Raw genomic sequence first — 19,315 nt, forward strand, 5'->3', positions numbered from 1 at the left:
CTTGATTACACAAATGATATTACATTGTGTGGCAAAACTCAAATAGGCTACTCAATGTACCACCATGAATATGAAATATTAGCATTACTGCATTGTTGATAGCCTTTTTGGACTGTCAAAAGCACGCGTATTCAAGGTGAATGGTGTGTTACTTTATTTGTGTAAATGTAGGCTAGCTATATCCTATAGCAACAGGAAATTTAAATGTCTTGTGTGAGAGAGCAAAACATTTGTGAGAGTGCGCGTGTGGATTTATCAGATGAAGACATTCAACTCATTCAACAATGTCTGTCTGGGACTGTGATAAGTAGTTTACACTGATTAATTTATATTCGGTTTCTTCCTCGCAGCAAAATGGCTCATAAAATAAAAACAACCGACCGCATTTGAAACCAAGCGTGACGCACTTTCACACGTGAACTGAGTCTGACGCAAATCATCCTCTGCGTCTGTTTGCGAATAATATATCTGATATATATATACAAAATTGTAGCTATTGCTTTATATTTTATGACTCCCACTCACAGGCATTTTCTATGTAGGCTATTAATGAGGACACAGACGCGAATAATATATCTGATATATATATATATATATATATATATATATATATATATATATATATATATATATATATATATCTGATATATATATATATATATATATATATATATATATATATATATATATGTTTGTCCGTCCATCCACCAACAACTTAAAAGGAGTATTTCACTTAAAAAAAAAATAAAAAAAACTTTTGCTGATAATGTACTCACCCGCTTGATAAGACACTTATTCATCGTCTGGAATCATTTAAAGCCCTTTGAACGGTTGCAGTTTGCACTGAAACTGTCGTTTGGACCTTGAACCGTTTGGTCACCAGTAAAGTGCATTATATAAAAATCCTGGAATGTTTTCATCAAAAACCTTAATTTCTTTTCGACTGAAGAAAGAATGACATGGACATCTTGGATGACATGGGGGTGAGTAAATTATCAGCAAAAGTTTTTTTTAAGTGAACTATTTCTTTAAGGGTCGCAGGAGCTTACAATTGTTTCATACAGCTTTAGGTGGCACGTATTTCCTAATCATTTTAGTGCATATTTCTGATTTTATGGAGTGCTACAAAAACTAATTATACAAGGTTATTCGAGATCATTTTTCTCAAATGAAGTATTGTCCATTGCATTGAGGCAGAGAAGATGTCCATGCATCAACTGCTCACACAGAAGTCATTGAATCGTGTTGCACAATTAGGCACGCAGTCCTGACCGAAGTAATTTAATGACGTCCTAAGGGTTTGTTCCAGACAGTTTTTTTTATTTGTTTTAATAGTCATAACCCACATATTTCTTTTCAAAACACATAACCGTTGTAAGTGTGTGCATAACAAAGCTTCCAAGGCTTGTGACAGAGGACATAAAACTTGCTATTGAACCGTAACTTTAATGATTTTAATGATTCTCAGTTATCAATTTTTAAGCAAGCGGTGTTTAAGATTTATTTTTTATTTAAGATTATTTATTTAGCATAAAAAATGTTTGAAAAACTGTTTGAAAAAATAATTCTTGATTCATCCACTTAATCATTAATATAATTTGGAATAAATATGCTAACTGTTCAACAACAAGGACATAGAGTGCCATTTTTCTTTATCTGAAATAATTTGGAAACAATTTTATAAAATCACTTTTATTTTATTCTTTTATTCACTATGTAAACTTTTCCCTCACTGGAATGCATAAAAAAACTCAAACACTAAAACTACACTTTATTTGATTTATTTATTTGTATTTTTTAGCTAAATCGTTAAATATAGTTAATTTTGTTAATAACCAATATGCTACACAATATGATGCATACAAAAAAAGAGTTTAAAATATTCTTGTCCATCATGATCATTACACTTAAAAAAACAGTACCATTTCACTGAACAAACAGACCTCCAGTATTATCTATATCTTTCTTCGAAGTAAACACAACCTTCACTTGCTTCTATTGCAGCTCAGAGATGCTCAGAACAGCAGATTAGAATCCATATCCTCTGTAGGAATGAAAATATAGAGAAAGTTGAAAAACCAACCTGAGTTGTGTATAAAGTTTTTTAATTAAAAAGTGTGCAAACTGCATTTAAACAGAATGAATAAATGGTAACAATGGTAAATGGACTGCATTTATATATAGTGCTTTCACAGACCCAAAGGCCACCAAAGCACTTTACATATTGCCTCACATTCACCCATTCACTGACTTATTCATAGACTGAAGGTGAGAACACTACATTTATTATTGTATGTGGGGAATAATACATTTAAAACTTATTGAGCTGTTTAAAACAAGGCCTTTAAATCATCCTACCTTCTTTAATGCCAAAGCAGCTGCACCACTCTTTGAAGGAGACTAGTTTGTTCTTGTCAGCATCACACTTTTGGAAAAAGACAGAGGTGCAATGCTCCATGGGAACCAGGGGAACGCGCAGAGGAGCCAGCTCAGAGTGAGAAAGAATCCTGGAACAGTATTATAAATATCCACTGGTGAAACAAAACCTACTTAATATCATGATTAAGGTATTTGTCATGAGGACAAAAATGAATTAACAGAAGAAAGATGAAAATCTTGTAATTAACATATTTATTCTATAGTATGTTAATACCAAAGGGGCTTCTATATACCCCTTTTCCACCAAAAAAAAAAAAAAAAAGAACTGGTTCGGAACTGGTGCTGGTTCAAAGTTGGTTCAACTTGCGAACCTTTTCAGAACCTGTTTGTTTTTCCACTGACTAGAGCGCCCAGGGAACGACGTCGTTACGTCACTGTGTACGTCACCATACGTCTTAGCTAGAAACGCTTGCAAGTACAACTACTTTGCGATTATCTCTAACTCGTGTACCAAGAAGGCTTTAAAAAACAATTGAAATATGTAAGTATTTAAATATTTTCCCTTAATATGTAATATTTTCTGATTAGATTTTGTTGTGACTGTTTTCTTCTTTGCTTATAACGTTTTCAATAAAAAAAAAAGAATAATAAAAAAAAATAGAAACGCTTGCGCCAACTTCAAGCATAACAATTACAAAGGCAGACTCCATCGTGGTTTTGCAAATGTTTCTCCTGGCTTTGTGATCTTATTTTATGGTAAGAAAAGATGTTTAGAACACATCTAAACCCGGCCCAGCCCCCGACGTAAGCATGACGTGGTAAAAGAACGGCTCTAGTCCAGCAAAAAATTGGTGCCGCTTTGGAACCAGTCTTCCTGGCCGAGAACCGGTTCTTTGGCTGTCGAAACACAAAGAACTGGTTTGTGCGCAGGCACCGGCTCCGAACCGGCTCTCAAAATGCTTTGGTGGAAAAGGGGTATATTTAGAACCACATGGGTCCTTGACTTTATGCTATATGGCAAAAAAAAATGTTCTACAGAGAAATGATTACATAAATACTTTTGTGTTTGACAGTTTGTTTTTTTTTAAATTCAAAGTGAGAAAGTATGTTTACGACCTGTTTAATTCATGAAATGTAATTACAATTAAAATGTATACAATAACAAAATTAATTAAAACTAAATCCTTAAAAAGATCCCATGATGGTTGCCTGACAAAACTCTTCAGGTTCTATAACCTTTACTTACAATCACAAACCAACACAAGATTCTTAAACCTGCAGTGTGTAATTTGACTAACACCCGCCAAACCCGCCAAAGTGGCTGGATTTCATCGGTGGTGTAGCCTGACAAATGCCAGACCTTGTATCATTGACAATGAGACATGGTCTGGAAACCACATGTTCATTTTCTCGTATTTGAGGCGTGGTTTACGAATGCCCAGAGCCATATTATTGGGTGCTATGTATCTATTGGGTGCTATTGGGTGCGAATGTCTATCAAATGCGCCTGTACTTAGCTCATAGCCAATCGGTTCAATGGTACCAGATGACGTAGAGCGACAGAAAATTAGACGATGAAGACGTCGATGGGTCAGAGATTGAGGAGATTTATGTATACACAAAACGTATTTCTCAGTGTCAAGGATACTTCCTTGGCAGGACGGGTCCGTCCAAGTCATTTCCTCAAGAGGCTAGACGAGGCTCCTCTTTAGCATTCGGAGAACATGTAAATGCAATAGGCTAGCAAGTGCACATCATTGCGTGCTAGTGATTTGTAACACAGTCACTCCTACCAGGCACTTTGGAGACTTAGAGATTTATATAATATATATTTTTTTCAGTTGTAGTCTTTTAAAAAGGCATCTGAAAAAAAGTGCAAAGTGCAATCTAGCGTTGTCCATTTTGTTTTTTTCGATACATATCTTAATGCTAAAATTTTAGATGCTGAAATATCTGAAACTTCTGCAGAATATATACACAATATACCAGCTGTGCGTTCTTCACAAAGTCATGTCCCTTTACTGGTATAATTTGCACTGGATGACACATAGACACATATTGGCAATATAAAACAGTATAATGGGTAAGTTCGCCACATCTTAAAGTGATAGCAGCCTACCTGCTGCCTAATTATGAGATAATTGTTTAAATATCTTTATGGCAGATTTTTCCTATGGTATCCACAGTGGGGGGTGAGAAAAAAGTTAATGTCAAGCCCTGTAGTGTAATACACCTATACGTAATTGATTCACAGGCAGATTTTCCCCAAAAGCACACACTGTAGCTTTAAGGCCTCTGTCTCAAAGGCTGACCACTGACGTTATGGAGGATACTGGCACTGAGTGTTTCTTTTTCTGTAAATGTCCCTCAACCACATCCTCACACCAGCTAAAAATATTACTGAACCTCCTGTATGAGTAAATTCAAATTAGTCTCAGCCTCAGACGTCTTGCCCACAAACTGCTCATGAACCATTCACAAATGCACTCCAAAATGGCAAGCATTTCCCAAAATTGCACTGATCTGATTGGATAGCTTTAAGCAATTTCAGGAGTCAGGGTGCAAATATTTTTATCAGTCTTTTAGCACAGCATCTGGCTGTACAAGACTGGCATTTAACAGCTAATACAAATGTCAAGTGAATTTGTCAACTTCTATACAGAGATAATACATAGTTCCCACAGGCCAATTAATGTCATGTGACCTCCCCCGGAGATGGCATCTTTGATGGCATAAGCTACTGTGTTTACAAAGTTTTACCAGAGAATGTCGTTTTACGTTTTACAAACAAATTTCAAATATTTCTTTCTGTTTATAATGTTACGCAAATAACGAAGAGACAAAGTGAAAGAGATTATAAAGAGACTCTAAGACAGAGAGAGGTACAATGCGAAAATTTAATTCATAATAAAATAGTGCGGAGTCACCCCACCTGTCTGAAGGATGTTGGTCCATTTGTGCAAACTGCCAGTGCACTGGATAGATGTACATATTGTAGTTCTTCTCAAAGTCCTGCTGTAGAAGCTCGACGGGGTGATCGCCTGCATGAAGACGCCTCTCGCTCTCATAGATCTTCTGAACCTGTTTAGCAGAGCATTCATCATGTGTCATTTGTTCACATTTGATGGTTTAGATACAGCTAAGAGCTATTTTCCCAAGTAATACATCTACGCTAATTTTCTATTGTCAGAAGTTGGGGAGCTGAGAGAAATTCGTCTCCAGTTTCTTGTCTTAAATCTACTATTTGTCTCTTTAGGAGACAAGCGATATCTAAATAAATAATAATAAATCCAGTATCCCTTATAGACATACCCTGATTCTTTGTTTAGCAGTGAGAAAGCCAGGAGACATGGAGTCATGCTCGTATAATTGCAGAAGCACATTCTTCAGCCAATCCCGCATTCGCAGAGGGAACTGCACCAGCTCTGACTCTAGACATGGAGCAATAACTGCCAGGAGAAATGAAATAAAAATAGACAACAATGACACAACAGGAGATATCTACCCTCCTCCTCATTTATTTTTTAAAGTTAGACATCAACCTTCTTAGTATTCCTCATTTAATTCATTATACACATCATAACAAGAAAAGAAAAACATATAAACTAATACCCCTTTTCACTTTTTTTTGCTCCAAAAGGTAAAGTATGCATTATTTTATTCTTCTGTGATTATTACTCTAATATCATGAGAGTTTTATATTATTGCGACAGGTAGAGATACAGACATAAAGGGACTTGTTGAAAGGGACTACAGAGCCCATAAAGGGACTTGTTGGTGCGTTCCAGCGCAAAACCTGTTGTGAGCTTGGACATACATCTCCTGTTTAATGCCCTGCTGCCAGTGTTTCAGAGGTCCGTTAAAGGTGCAGTGTGTGATTTTTAGAGACATCTAGCAGTTCGGTTGCGAGTTGCACTAATGGCTCAGCCCACTGCTCATCCATCCCTTTCGAAGAAGCTACGGTGGATAAAACGGGACAAATATAACGTCGTCTGAGACAGCAGAGAATAGCCAGAGTAAGCCAAGAGTGTGTAACATTGTCACTGTTTCTGTACCACAGTCCATTATAAACCACATCATGGATAAAGTTTACAAAGCCATACTCAGGTGAGGATCAAGGGTCTTAATATATAATATAATAATAATACAAATTTGTTACATTTATATAGTGCTTTTTCTGGGACCTCAAAGCACTTCATATATTGTATGGAAGGAGGGAATTTCTTCTACCACCACCAATGTGCAGCATCCACCTGGATGATGCTGTAAAAAACCACAAAATTGATCCAATTCATAGTGAAGGTTTCACACGTGTTCTGTCTTTCCCATGGCAAAGTGATTTTTAATTAAATGCAACACATTTAATATTATATTAACTCGTTTCATCTGACTCCATAAAATTAAAAAGGTTTATCAATGATATATGTGCATCATTTAATATGATAATGTTCGATTATTCTTTTTAACTCTAATGAAAGTAAAGTCAAAGTCTGAAGTCTTAAAGAACAAAGAACTTTACCCAACATATTAACTATATGAATGCTGAGCCTTGAAGACACCGCATCATGGGCTGATCTGATATAGAAAATGCAGCCCCGAACCCTTGTTGCATTTTCCTTATATAGCCAGACCTTACCTGATCTCTAAATCATCAGGTTACAATGGAAAGTTACTGTTCAGCCCCCCAGACTTACTGGAGGCAGACCATTTGAAATTTACCAGTAACCATTTGCTTAGTTGTAAATTGCATTCAGACAAAGGGCCAGAAGGTGTTAACTCAAAGACACACCCGTCTGTGTGCAAGATATTTCTATATTCTTAAGAACTTTATTACCTTTTGATATACTTCTTTGGGAATGAGACATTATTACCAGTCACCATGAGACCTTCAAAATGATACTAAACAATCCTTAAAGATTATCACATTCACATTAAAACCATTTAAATTCTTGTGTGAGTGATCTCTGCAAGAGTGTGTGTGTGTGTGTGTGTGTGTGTGAGAGAGAGAGAGAGAGAGAGAGAGAGAGAGAGAGAGAGAGATGTTCACATGTTGATTTGAAAGCAAGGTCCTTTGTCTTCAGAGGACTCTGGTGAGACTGAGTTCCAGTTTTCCAGTCTTACAATGCAAAGGCAGCCATATTGTGCCAAAACGCCCACCACACACCAGCTTATTGGTGGAGAAGAGACAGAGTGATGAAGCCAATTAGTATATAGGGATGATTAGGAGGCCTTGATGGACAGAGGCCAAGGGGCAGATTTGGCCAGGATCCCGGGATTTTTAATGACCACAGAGAGTCAGAACCTCGGTTTAACGTCTTATCCGAAGGACGGTGCTCTTTGACAGTATAGTGACTCCGTCACTATGCTGGGGTGTTAGGACCCACACAGATTACAGGGTGAGCGCCTCCTGCTTGGCCTCACTAACACCTTATTCCAGCAGCAACCTGGTTTTCTCAGGAGGTCTCCCATCCAGGTACTAACCAAGCTCAGCCCTGCTTAGCTTCAGTGGGCAACCAGTCTCCCAGCAAAAAAATTTAGGTTCTGGGAACGTTCTGGGAATGTTAGCTTTTGGTTCCCAGAACGTTCCTAGAACTTTCCCTTAAGGTTAAGGGAACGTTCCCGGAACATTCTCCTAACGTTATAAAAATGGAACCTAAAAATAACCTACATGGAACGTTCCTATAACGTTCTTGTTTGGTTCCCAAAAAAATATCCTCATCAGACCATTCGGGAACGTTAGGGGAACGTTCTGTGTTTGTTGGGCTACAGGGTGATATGGCTGTTTGACGATATAATAATAGTAATAAGCTGATTGCCTCACAAACGTAACCAGCTCATTTCTCACCATATAGCAAACCCATAATACAGCAAGGGAAAAGAACCACAACTATGCAACTACATAATATGCCTTTTGAGGGGCAGTGCTTATTATGTAGAGCAAAGTCATATTTGGCTAAGTCGTTTAGGAGGTAATTGCCATTTTTCAATGAATGGCTGGTGAATATCAAAAACAAAACTAACTTTACCCCGCTTAGAAGCTGAGTGGAGTGTACACAACAGAAACAACACAATATAACTATATTGTGCATGGTACAGAATACATAACAGCAAACATTATTAATATTACTTACAGATTGTGATTCGGAGGAGGACGAACCTGATCCATACACACTAGATACTGAGCCCCGTTCAGGAACAACCAGCTTGCGAATGATTCGTCATTAAAATGATGAGAACACAAGGTTTGGGCTATACTGTTGCAAATATGAACTCTGACCACTGATTCCTCACATGCTCGTCCCTAGACAATGGAAACAAGGTCCATAATGCGTCTCCTACCATCCGCCACGCAGGTTCCTCATGACTCTCCGGAGCCCCCAATTAACAATCCGCCCATCTACTCTGGTGAGCCTACACAGTGTCATTCGTTTCTGACCCAATGCGAGGTGGTATTCTCTCTGCAGCCTTTGACGTACGCTAAGGAGATCACCAAGGTGGCGAATGTTATCTCCCTCCTCGCTGGCCGGGCTCGGGAATGGGGAGCGGCTAACTGGGAGGCGGAGAAGGATTGCATCTTCAGTTTCTCACAGTTCAAGGACAAGATGATCAGGGTTTTCGACCGATCTGCTCACGGTGAGGAGGCCTCTCGTTTGCTTTCTTCTCTCCGGCAGGGGAAGCGCTTGGTTCCTGATTTTTCTATTGAGTTTCGGACTCTTGCAACCACCTGTGGCTAGAACCAACCCATGTTGGTCACTCGTTTCATGGAGGGTCTCAACTCTGACTCTGAGGTAAATCCTAAGGAGATCCTTATCCGAGAGGTCCCAGCATGGCTCGACGAACTCATAGACCTAGCGATTCGGGTCGAGAAGAGGTTCGATTTACGACGCAGAGATCGCCGCATGGAGACCGTCCTGTTAACCACGCCCTCTGTCGGCCCCGTTTCCTCTTCTACAAGCTCGGATCCCGAAACCATGCAGCTAGGAGGTCTACGAATTTCTCCTAAGGAACGCGAGAGAAGGATTGTTAATCGACTATGTATGTACTGTGCTGCCCCCAATCATTTTGCTTTGTCGTGCCCAGTAAAAGCCAGCGCTCGTCAGTAGGCGGAGGGTTACTGGCGAGTGCTATCACAAAAGTTACCCCTTCCGACTCATGCACCACACTACCTGTGCATCTTCAGTGGTCCAGTTCATCTGTCACCTGCCCCGCCATGATCGACTCTGGAGCAGAAAGAAACATTGTGGATGAGGGGTGGGCTCTCCAGCATGGTATTCCTCTCACCTATTTAAAGCATTCCACTCCTCTTTTTGCCCTAGATGGTAGTTCTCTACCTAAGGTACAGAGAGAGACTGTTCCATTGACACTTACAGTTTCTGGTAATCACATAGAGACAATTTTTTCGCTCCAGTGGTATTAGGCCATCCCTGGCTTCAGCTTCATAATCCCCACATCGATTGGTCCCAGGGTTCTATTTTGTCTTGGAAATGATCGTGTCATGTTGATTGTCTTGTGTCTGCTGTTCCTCCTGTCTTCTGTTTCTGTTTTTCAGGAAGAGGCAGGGGATTTGTCTGGAGTACCGGAGGAGTATCACGATTTGCAGGGGGTATTCAGTCGTTCCCGGGCCACTTCTCTCCCTCCTCACCGCCCCTACGACTGCAGTATTGAGCTTCTCCCAGGAACCACGCCCCCTTGGGGAAGACTTTATTCTCTCTCGGCGCCAGAACGGGAGGCGTTAGAGAATTATCTGTCTGAATCCCTCAAAGCCGGCACAATTATTCCGTCCTCGTCTCCAGCCGGTGCTGTTTTTTTTCTTTGTTAAGAAGAAGGATGGGTCTCTGCGTCCCTGCATAGATTATTGGGAGCTGAATGACATCAGTGTCAAGAATCGCTGTCCCTTGCCACTGATGTCATCGCTCTTTATTCGTTCCGGTGCCTATGCGCCTGGCCGTCCTTCAGTGGGGACATTCTTCTAAATTGTCTGCCCATCTCGGCGTTCGGGGCACTATCGCGCTTATTCGCCAACGTTTTTGGTGGCCCACCTTAGATCGTGACGTGCGCCATTTTATCGCTTCTTGTTCTTGGTCTGTTACGTCCGCTACCTATTCCCAATCGTCCATGGTCACATATTGCGCTTGATTTTATCGCGGGACTCCCCGCCTCGGCCGGTAATACAGTCATTCTCACAGTGGTCGACCGTTTTTCTAAGTCTGGCTTTCCATAATCCTGCATCTTGGGCTGAGCAGCTTCCCTGGGCAGAATATGCTCACAACTCTCTCCCATCTTCTGCCACAGGGCTCTCACCCTTTCATTGTTGTCTCGGTTATCAACCCCCGCTCTTTCCCTCGCAGGAAACAAATTCTAACTGTCCCTCCGTTCTGACTTTCATCAGTCGTTGCAAGCGAACTTGGAAGAGAGTGAGGTCTTCTCTTTGTCGTTCGAGGAGACGCATGAGCATCTATGCAAATAAGTCTCGCGTTAAGAGTCCCCGCTATAGTACTGGTCAGAGAGTGTGGCTCTCCACTTCCAATTTCCCTTTTCAGTCCGAGTCTCGCAAGCTGGCTCCCTGTTTCATCGGGCCATTCCGTATAGTCAAGATAATTAATCCTGTCGCCGTAAAGCTTTATTTGCCTTCTAACCTTTGTCGTGTCCACCCTGTACTCCGCATTAAGCCCGTCAGTCGCTCGACCTCTTGTACTGCGTTTTCTGCTGTCTGTGTAGAGGGTTCTCCTGTCTACACTGTCCACAAGATCTTGGACATGTGCCGTCGGGGTTGAGGGCATCAGTACTTGGTCGATTGGGAGGGGTATAGGCCGGAAAAGAGAAGATGGGTTTCCCCCGGGACATCCTGGGATCATCCTCATTTATGATTTCCTTCGGTCTCGCCAGGGTTCCTCCTCGGGAGCGCCAGGAGGCGCTCTTTGAGGAGGGGGTGCTGTCATGATCCTGGCTCTTTCTCTGTCTCCCTCTGCTGGTCATACACACACACTTCACTTTTACTTTCATTACTGACAGCTGTTATCACTTTTCATTAGGCTCATCTCTCTCCACCTGTTCCTCATCTCCTCTCATTATCTTGGCTTTTTCTAACCCTCTCTTTCCCTGTCTTGTTGTCAGTTTGTTCGATGTTTCAGATGCTTGCAACCTGTCCTGTCCAGTCCTGTCTCGTGAATTCAACTAGCTATTACTCAAATTATTCTGTGTCCATTCAATATACTTCCAGAACCAAACCTGCTAAGAGTCTGAAGCTGATATCCTGCACCGTGCTCGTCATCTGTAACCAGCTCCGTGAGTTACTGAGTCGCGGCTTCACCAGCCTTCAGCTCATCTCTACCAGCACCACAGAGGAAGAATTCTGTTCAAGTTATACTGCCAGTTCTACTGGTCTCTTCAGTTGCTGATTAATATTGTTATCTCCGTGTGGATTGCCTGTGGTCGAAGATTGGTGTTAATTAAAGAACTGTGATTGTCACTTTCGCTTTTGAGTCCTCTCTAACCTCCTCACACTATAATGTAATGCTGAAAAAAATACGACTTTGCATTTATTTTGGATGCAGCTAGTAGCCTAACTTTTACAATATAATATAATTAAGTCTGATTCATATGAAATATTAATTGTGTGATCAAGTGTTTTAACGGTTAAATAAATGCAAATTATCTGGCAGTTTCAAAGGCTCATAAAAATGTGCCTTGGCTTGATACATATTCTAATGGTCTAACTCAAATTTTAAACATAGACTATTTTACTGATGCAATATTATGGCCAGTAGCATTACACTTCCTATTTGAGCCAATGTAGATGAATGAGCAAAGTTATTTCAGGGTAAGGCCACCCTGATTGTAAAGCCTAATGTGATTGGTTGTAGCAAGAAGGTGCTACCATTGGTCAGCTCAATGTGGCCGTTATCAGATTGGATTGAGGAAACGGTGGGTGTAAATAAGTCCACTTATTTTTGGATTTGTCTGCATGTCAACGCAAGAAGTGTTTTAAAATGCATGAGGGGATTTACAAATGCACAAGAAGCAATTCACAAATAAACATAAAACACCCCCCCCCCCACACACACACAGACACATATACATATATATATATATATATATATATATTTTGCAAATATCATTTTTGTGAATCTCTTTACTTTTCTGTGAATCTCAATCTATTTATTTGGGATAATGCAACAATTCCACCACCATAGAGACCCACCCGTGTTATAGAATTGGGTGGCTAAAGACCTGAATATGTAATAATGATTGGAGAAATATTTATGCAATTATGCATTTTGAAACTAAATGTGTATAGAACTTACGATATTAAATTAAATGGAAATATTGCAGACTCTGTGTCTTGCTAAACCAAAATGTAATTTCTAAGACATTGTTGAGATCTCTTTGGAAAATACATCTAAAACACCAATAGGTATATATCTTCAGACACACAATATAACTAGGGGCTTCTAATGAGAAACATGGGTTGCTAAAATTATTAACCACATTAGCATCACTGCCAACCCCATTTTACATTGCAATTATTTTGCCCATTTTACACTAAAAATTAAAATAAGCATGTCAGAAGGTTTTCTTACATTTGCAGGACCCAGAGTAGTCCAGGTGAAGTCTGTGGCCTACTTTGGTCCCGTCAAGACTACACTTGGTGGCAAAGAGCTGACAGGATGTGTCGTATGTCTTATTGTCAGTTCCGCAAACCTAAAGTGAAGATGTCCCGATGCCAACAGCTTATTATTAGCAAATATTATTATGCTTTTTTATTTAATCAATATATGCTACTTAAAGGTTTAATCAGTAATGAAATAAAAATTTGCAAATAAAGCCCTTGTATTGTAATCAGTTGAATTAAAATTAACAAATTAGTTTGCAACATAACACATACTTACATGGTCAAAATCATTTACACTGGGAGGACATTCTGACGGCTCCTGACACACACAGACGGGCTTGTTCTCATCGTTCATTTTGCATGTCTTTCCTCTTTTACACCGGAAGTTCTCACAGGGGTCTGGATAAAACAATGAAAGAATGTGCAATAAAATGCTGTGTATCCTCAATTATGGCATATCACTGCTGCTTTAAAATAAAATGGGTCTTAAATAGACGTCTAATAAAGGTTATATATAACCACCCTGTAAAAAAAGTGCCAACATTCCTTTGCATCTGTTGGTTTGGATGGAGCATAAACCAGGGGCTCAGGCTCTCATTGACTTCTTAAGCCAGGTCGGTTTAACAGTCCGTTAAAGAAAAACTCTGCTCAGCAGATTCCTAATATGAATTCAAAACTATGGAGACAAAAACAAAACACTCACCAGCTGGCTCCCCCTGTCTGCTGGGCCGAATGTCAGGGTAAAGCTCCATAGTGGCCCTAATCTGTACAGGATTCATCCCCACCAAACGAGTCTGTGAAGAGGCACAACCAATTTTTATTTGCAAGAGAAATATATCAAACACATTTGAACTAGTGCACCTACTTACACTTTTAAGAATTTTCCATAGAAGCTATTTTCCTGCGAGATATCTGTGCGATATGGTAAACTAGTAGAATAAGAAAGTGCAGTAAAAGGGAAAACTATGTCCACACACAAACCAGATCATTATGATGTCGAAAATAAATTAAAACAATAAGAATAAAACTAGAAGTTTAAAACTGGAGCAGTTGACAGTGTTAACAAAAGCAAAAGTGACATGAAAACGCGATCGTAACCATGCCGTTTTAAATTGTCTTTGGACTCGTCCTTGAGCTCTTTTGTCTTGACTCATGTTTTGGCAGATTTGGGCGTAACTAAAATCATTGAGAAGCTCTGGTAATTACTTTACCCCACCAGTCTGTGTTAAACTAATCCCGTCAGAATAGGGCTTTTCACGGGATTCGTAACCGAGCATTTAGTAGCCAAAACCATACCTATTTCCAAAAAAAAGTGGAGTATCCCTTTAAGTGATGCAAACTCCAAAATATATTCACTTACAAATCATGCACAATGGGAAAAAGTGTTTTGAGGTCATAACTTAATTGTGCAAGGAGCCATGTGAAAACAAGTCTTTCCTTATTATGACTAATCAGTGGACATTTCACAACAGAACTGCCTACGCTATCTCATGACCAATCGTACGAATTCGTACGAGTGATTAAAAAGTGGCTAATTCGTACTAATTCGTACGGCCTCACTCGTACAAATTCGTACGATTTGTCTAAACCCACGTGATGGGTAGGTTTAAGGGTGGGGTCAGGGGTAGGTCATTTGTACGAATTCATACGAATTGGCCAATTCGTAAAATATGTACGATTTAGCAAAGTGAGGTCGTACGAATTGTTATGAATTAGCCACCTCGTAAAATTCGCACGAATTCCCGTGAGATCGGGTTGGAACTGCCAACTACTGTGTTTGAGGTCAAATCAGCAAGAATATTGTTTTCACTGAATAACAATGACGTAAATAATGTAAATGCTTATGGCGTGAATAGCATGTTAAACCGTTAGCAGTGTTTGGTAAAATTTATATTTGAAACTACTTTAGCGGGAAAATAATAATTCAAATTGAAATGAATTTCAAATCTACAAAAAGCGCATAGGCCTATGTGCAGAATATATGCTACCAGGCCTTGTCAAAGTTTACCATTCTGGCTGTATTAATCTAGAAAATCACACTTTGAATATTTTATAATAACAATGTATGTGTGATGCATTTGGTACCCATTTCCCATTCTTCTTTTTGGATTTAGGCTCTGTATTTTCAGTGGGCTCCACCCCTTTTTCTGGGTCCTCATTGGCTTCCATTGCAGTGGCTTGGTCACTCTGCATCTTCTCCAGCTGCTGGTTGTTTCTATGCTTCTTGGCCTTGGCCTTTCCATGTGTATTACTTTCATTCTTCTGCTTTTTCTTCTCTTTCTTTGCCTTCTTGCCCCTAGAAATAATAGTGGTCTCAGGTTCAATGCTGCCCTTCTCATCCTGTTGATCACTCTTCTTTTTTTCATTGTCAATCTCAGAGTCTTGAAAAGGCTCATCTTGTGTTTGATCTGTTGGCACTTCCTGTTCCTCTCCAATGTCCTCTGAGTCGTTGATGGATTGCAGGGAATCATAGTCCATTATGGCTGTGGGGATCACATCTTCGATTGTTTCCGCTGCATCTTTTTCCATAGAAGCTTTGGTCTCCAGCTTGGTGGAGAGTGGCTGAGACGCATCGCGATCAGCTGCATAGACCAAATCCATTGGTATTTCTGACTCAGTACTGCTGTCAGTTTCATTTGCATCATCACCTTCACTCTTCTCAGTTACATCTTCATTCTCCATTGTAGATTCTACCTTTTCATTTCCCTCCTCCCCCTCAGTCTCCTTAACTTCTTTGTCTTTTTCTGGACCTTCATCCTCCTCCATAGTTTCATCTGCCTCCTCTGAGACCTGCAGGAGTTGAGTCAGTGCCTCCTCACTCAGGAGCAAAGGTGTATTCTTCTCACCGCCCTCTGAACCTTCAAGCTCTTCTGCCCCCACTTGCTTCACCTCCACAAGGCTTTCCTTCTCTTCACTCGTGTCTTCATCCTGAGAGCTGGACTCAAAAGGCAGAAATGTGGGCAGAACTCCATCCTTACCGTCAAGAAGCTTCACCGACGTAAATAACTGAATCAAAAGTACATATAACAGATATAAAACATTTAAGACAGCAAATTATATTTATAAAATATACAAAGAATAAAATGATTCCTGATTGAATTAGTGTCAACAAATCGGTTGAGTGAATAATTCAATGACTCGTTCATAAAGACAGTCAGTTGTTTTGTTCCTAAATGCATCTGTTTTTTTAAACGGATTTACAAATGAAGAGTTCATATGCAAAAGCCACTAAATGCCATTTGAAATTTTCTTCTTTAATGATGATGTTTATCAAACTTGTATATTTAAGTTCAGTAATTTCACTTAAATAACAATTAATAGGTAATCATCATTGCCGTTTAAGTGAAATCACTGAACTTAAATATACAAGCTTGATAAAAATGATCAGAGGAAAATTTCAAATGGCACTTAGAGGCTAAGAACTCTTCAAATGATTAAATAGTCACTGACAAAAATATCAAATTACGCAAACAGTAAAAAGTTCTCAAAAACGAGAATTAACGTTTATATATAAAATTCAAACTTTTTAAGGATCACCTGCTCTTGTGGAGTTGGGCTGTTTTTGACATGCTGATTTTTTCCACGAGGGTTACTTTGTACCTAAAAAAAAGGAGAGAAAAAAGTAACTTAGCCTTTTGTTTTGGTTTATGAAAGTTAAGGCTAAGCTATCAAACAGCTTCCATCTTACTATATCCAGGTGGCATATTTTTTTTTTTAATACTTTGCAATAGATGTGCCCCACATGCACACATAACCCAACACAGTCTCATCCCAAGTCACCACACACAATGTCCACTGCTATCTTTACAGAACCAACTGTATTTACCCAGACAACAATCTTGTTTCAGTTGCACGACTCATACAATTATACATATTGCTTTTCATCTAATCTCCTTCCAACTCAGTTGTTTGAGATTATATTTTCCAAACCGCTTCATTTTCTAATTTCGTGGAGGAATGCAGATATTATTTCAAAGAAGTATTTTCTTTCATACCCTGATAAGTAACTAATGTTGAGAGACAACTTACATTACATTCTCCTAGCTGAATTGCAAAACATGCCTCAGTCTTATGATTTAAGCGAGGCATTTATTCATTTTAAAGCTACACAATTATCCTATCACCAGCCTTGGGACTGTGGGATTGATTTACTGCCCAGCAGAACTCATTTAAGAGTTAGTCCACTCCCTTTCCAATCCCAAGAGTAAGGCAATAGAAAAATATATAGCTATGTTTGTGATTAGCTGTGTCAAACCCTCTTGGTTGACCCTGGTCATATATAAAAAACGATTTCATTTCTGCTCACAATGTTCCTGAGATTTATCTGTACACATGATATCATTTGATTGGCTTTATAAAACCTCCTTTCCTCAAATTTCCAGTACACATACTTGCTTTTTGAACTTCTTGGAAACCTCTTGGTTGGTGTTTGATTCCATTTGGTTCTTTTATCATTGGAGATGATGAGAGAAGGATTATATAAATGAATGTTTGTGCTGAATGTTTGGATAATTTACTTACATAAGCAGACAGTGCAGAGACCAAAAAGCAGAATAGAAACAGGTCTTTCTTCATTTCTAGAAAAAAGAAATCAAACATAATTTTTTTATGGATGTCACCACAGACCTGTGTCCTATCTTAAAACTTCCTGAAAAACTTGAAGTGGCATGATCTTCCCATTCCCTATTCTTTTTCTATCTAAGAATTCTTCTTTACTGCCCTCTGGGCCGTTCTCACACAGGGTTCAGAGTTCTCCATCTGTATGCTGGACGTACCCCTGCCATGACACCCCGGCATAAATCAGCCACCTCAGTTGCCGTGGCAACAGGGCCCAAGAGATGAGCCCAGCTCTAAAGTCACATTCAAAGTCCGGAGGGGCAAAGCAAACATCGGAAACTACTAGACTGGAAAAAGAGTTGACTAAGTACACAAGCTTTTTGCCTCCTGCACAAAGACAATGTGCCCATTATAGGCCATGTTGATGTGGACAATAGCTGGAGTGCAATGGTATGAGCTGAAGATACTGCTCTCCTGAAGATGAATTATTAATTTTTTTTTATTTTTTTTTTCTTATACTATTTTCTCTGTAATATTCGGGTTTAAGATGAAATGCAAAGAAAACTCCTCAACAATTACTTTAATTTATTTTAATTCTCGAATATTTAACATATAAAATACTTCGAAAACATCCAAAAATAAATAGATTAAACTTGTACTCTATAGCAATTTAAAAAAAAATGCAAATAAATGTCAATGTATATTCTTAATGTTGACACCAACATGATTTGCATCAAGCATTATTTCAGAAGTAATCCTTCAGTTAATTCAATTAAAGTAACAAGAAATTGGAAATTTGACACTTGCCTGAGCTGTGAGGTTGCTGGTAGAAATGGGAGGAATCTTTCAATCTGATGTTGCAGAAAGTTACCGAGAGGCAGTCAGTCAAAGTACCTCTGACTCCCTTATGCCTCCCCCTCAACACTGTACATCAGATTCCATTCATCTGCACTGGACCACAAAGAGAGACAACCAACTGAAGCTTCACAGGGGATGGGATGGGGTGGGTGGGGTGAAGAACAGAGAGATGTAGAGGGACATGAAAAAACACTGCAATACTTAGAACTAACTTTCCATTTTATTACCAGTTTTGGATTGCATTTTTTTAACATTTTATTTTAACAGTGTAGTTGTGCTCTTCCAAAATATTTAATAAATCTATGGGGAAAACAAAGAAGAAATCTTGCTGGGACTTGACAGATTGTCACATCCATTTGAGCAGCCCAGGGACAGGGAATTTTGACATTCAAAGATGCAAGCAGATATTAAAAGCATCTGTAGGTGGTGCCAAGTGGTTTTGCAGACCTTGAAAAGTTTCCAACTGGTTGTGAGCAGCATGTTTTATTAAAGGAGTATTTCAGTTTAAAAAAAAAAAAACTTTTGCTGACAATTTACTCACCCCCATGTCAGTAAAGATGTCCATGTCATTCTTTCTTCAGTTGAAAAGAAATTAAGGTTTTTGATGAAAACATTCCAGGATTTTCTCCATATAATGGACTTCAATGGGAACCAAACAGTTCAAGGTCCAAAAGAGAGTTTCAGTGCAGTTTCAAAGGGCTTTAAACGAGACCACACGATGAATAAGGGTCTTATCTAGGACCCTTCGAGTCATGAGTCGAAAAAAAGATTTGTTCATTTTGATGAGTTTGAACATGAGAGTCACGAATGCTCATCACAGAACAGAGCAAGGCGAGCCTTTGTGCTTATAAAAGTTAAACTTTTTATTTGTTTATTAAATGAAAGATTCGTTTCGCTTGATAAGACACT

The 19,315-nt window shown here is 39.2% G+C and overlaps 1 protein-coding gene across 1 annotated transcript; it reads right to left on the minus strand.

The window, feature by feature from the left end:
- Window positions 1-1,765: 1,765 nt before the first annotated feature.
- On the minus strand, window positions 1,766-18,530 carry sparcl1 (SPARC-like 1). Its single transcript, XM_039691115.2, has 11 exons — window positions 18,356-18,530; window positions 17,513-17,568; window positions 16,529-16,591; window positions 15,077-15,997; window positions 13,695-13,785; window positions 13,269-13,390; window positions 12,960-13,080; window positions 5,692-5,828; window positions 5,312-5,460; window positions 2,359-2,507; window positions 1,766-2,044 (listed from the first exon to the last, which is right to left on the minus strand). Exons 2-11 carry the CDS (start codon window positions 17,564-17,566, stop codon window positions 2,016-2,018), a joined length of 1,836 nt encoding a protein of 611 aa, XP_039547049.2. The 5' UTR covers window positions 17,567-17,568; window positions 18,356-18,530; the 3' UTR covers window positions 1,766-2,015.
- Window positions 18,531-19,315: the final 785 nt, after the last annotated feature.

Source organism: Pimephales promelas, chromosome 6 (assembly GCF_988280905.1).
Source record: "Pimephales promelas chromosome 6, fPimPro1.hap1.1, whole genome shotgun sequence".
NCBI classification, from domain to species: domain Eukaryota; kingdom Metazoa; phylum Chordata; class Actinopteri; order Cypriniformes; family Leuciscidae; genus Pimephales; species Pimephales promelas.

Excerpts from the sequence above, each read along its gene's own strand:
- sparcl1 (XM_039691115.2), bottom strand. The coding sequence starts at position 17,566 with ATGAAGAAAGACCTGTTTCTATTCTGCTTTTTGGTCTCTGCACTGTCT. Across the intron at positions 15,998-16,528 it reads GCCCAACTCCACAAGAGCAG|TTATTTACGTCGGTGAAGCT; the intron begins GTGATCCTTAAA and ends CTTTTGATTCAG. Across the intron at positions 13,391-13,694 it reads CAGACAGGGGGAGCCAGCTG|ACCCCTGTGAGAACTTCCGG; the intron begins GTGAGTGTTTTG and ends TGTTTTATCCAG.